Raw genomic sequence first — 1,647 nt, 5'->3', positions numbered from 1 at the left:
TCGTCTCTACTAAAAATATAAAAATTAGCCAGGCGTGGTGGTGGGTGCCTGTAATCCCAGCTACTCCGGAGGCTGAGGCAGGAGAATTGCTTGAACCTGGAGGTGGAGGATGCAGTGAGCCAAGATCATGCCATTGCACTCCAGCCTGGAGGACAAGGGCAAAACTCTAACAAAAAAAAAAAAAAAAAAAAAAAAAAAAAAAAAGTGAAAAGAGCAGTACTCCTCCCCTGGATCCCTGAAAACGTCCCGCTTCCTTAGAAACCTCCTCCTCAAATGCCAAAGGAACAGTCCTTCAGCCACAACCAGCCTGGTCCCAGCAACTTCTACAACTTCAGGAGCCACACCAGCCCCACCATGTCTGAGTACCCTCTGAGCATCATGGCCCGGAGCCCATGTTACCTTTGTAGTTCTGCTGCGGTAGTTGGCAGCTACAGGGGTGACCCGGGAATTCCTGCCACCTTCACTCCTACCACTGAAAGAAAACAATTGAAAACTTGCTCCTGAGGTGCCACTGTGCAAAGGTCAGAAAATTCAGAAGTAACAGGAAGCAGCCCTATACCAGCAGACAAAACAAACCCTCAAGACCCCATGGACCACAAAATAAATTTTGGAGTCAGGTGACAACACAGAAAAAATCCACATCCTCCCCCTACCATGCAATGACCTCAGTCTTACCCCAGGCCCAGCCAGGGTAACCAGACCTTTGCCCATATTCACTTCAGCTACTCCCAAGCCCCATTCCTGGGCTACTGATTCTTACCTAGCTCCGTATCTCCCTGCAGGCACACAAGGGAAAGAGGGAACAACGTTTTCTGGGTAGAGATTTTGAGGAGGGCGAATCACTGAAACGTGCCCAGGGGCTATAGCCCCATTCTGGCTGTTTCTATTCCGTCCCCGGATGTCCTGGCTGTCTGAGTTGTTGAGCTTCAGCACACGAGGAGGGCTGGGCTGGCACCCAAGTCTGGGGCCTGATGTTGATCTCGACAGCCGGTTATAGGTAGCTGTCATATTGTTAATGGGTCGGCTGGGAGGCAGACAAGAGGTGGGCCCATTAGCTGTTTCCTGCTTAATATCATCCAGGTAACCAGAAGACAGGTCTCCTGAGAAGAGAAAATGGCAACAGCTTTAGGGAAAAGCCTGCTCTGGCTATAGTGCCAGGTTTAGGGCAGGAACAAAAAGATTCTGGATAGAAGACTGCACAGCTGGGCGTGGTGGCTCATACCTGTACTTTGGAAGGCCGAGGCGTGTGGATCACCTGAGGTCAGGAGTTTGAGACCAGCCTGGCCAACATGGTGAAACCCCATCTCTACTATTAAAAAAATATATAAAATTAGCCAGGTGTGGTGGCACATGCCTGTAGTCTCAGGTAATCAGGAGGCTGAGACCCGGAGAATCACTTAAACCAGGGAGGCAAAAGCTGCAGTGAGCCAAGATACGCCACTGCACTCCAGCCTGGGCAAGACCAAAAAAAAAAGAAGGCAACTGCTCACCCAAAAGGCTACTGGAAACCACATCTTCTCCAGGGCAGAGTTGGGGATATTTTATCTACTCTGCACATATTATCTGAGTCCTCAAAGACAGCCTCCTAACTATTCAACAATAGCGTACAAGCAAACCTTGAAAAATCTTTTTTTTTTTTTTTTTTTT

General features: G+C 48.9%; 1 protein-coding gene across 3 annotated transcripts in view; it reads right to left on the bottom strand.

Annotated features, from left to right (window-relative positions):
* Window positions 1–1,647, bottom strand: part of TRAFD1 (TRAF-type zinc finger domain containing 1) — a 34,527-nt gene that overhangs the window by 1,087 nt on the left and 31,793 nt on the right. For all 3 annotated transcript variants that reach the window (XM_017542899.2, XM_017542909.2, XM_017542917.2), the window contains 2 exons: window positions 761–1,100; window positions 400–472 (listed from right to left, as the gene is read on the bottom strand). In XM_017542899.2, the coding sequence (XP_017398388.2) occupies window positions 400–472; window positions 761–1,100 (413 nt within the window). The remainder of the gene's footprint in view (window positions 1–399; window positions 473–760; window positions 1,101–1,647) is intronic.

This window comes from Cebus imitator, unplaced genomic scaffold, assembly GCF_001604975.1.
Source record: "Cebus imitator isolate Cc_AM_T3 unplaced genomic scaffold, Cebus_imitator-1.0 Scaffold8, whole genome shotgun sequence".
Lineage (NCBI taxonomy): Eukaryota > Metazoa > Chordata > Mammalia > Primates > Cebidae > Cebus > Cebus imitator.
Note: the sequence above shows the minus strand (reverse complement) of the source record. Positions and strands in the feature narration are given on the sequence as shown.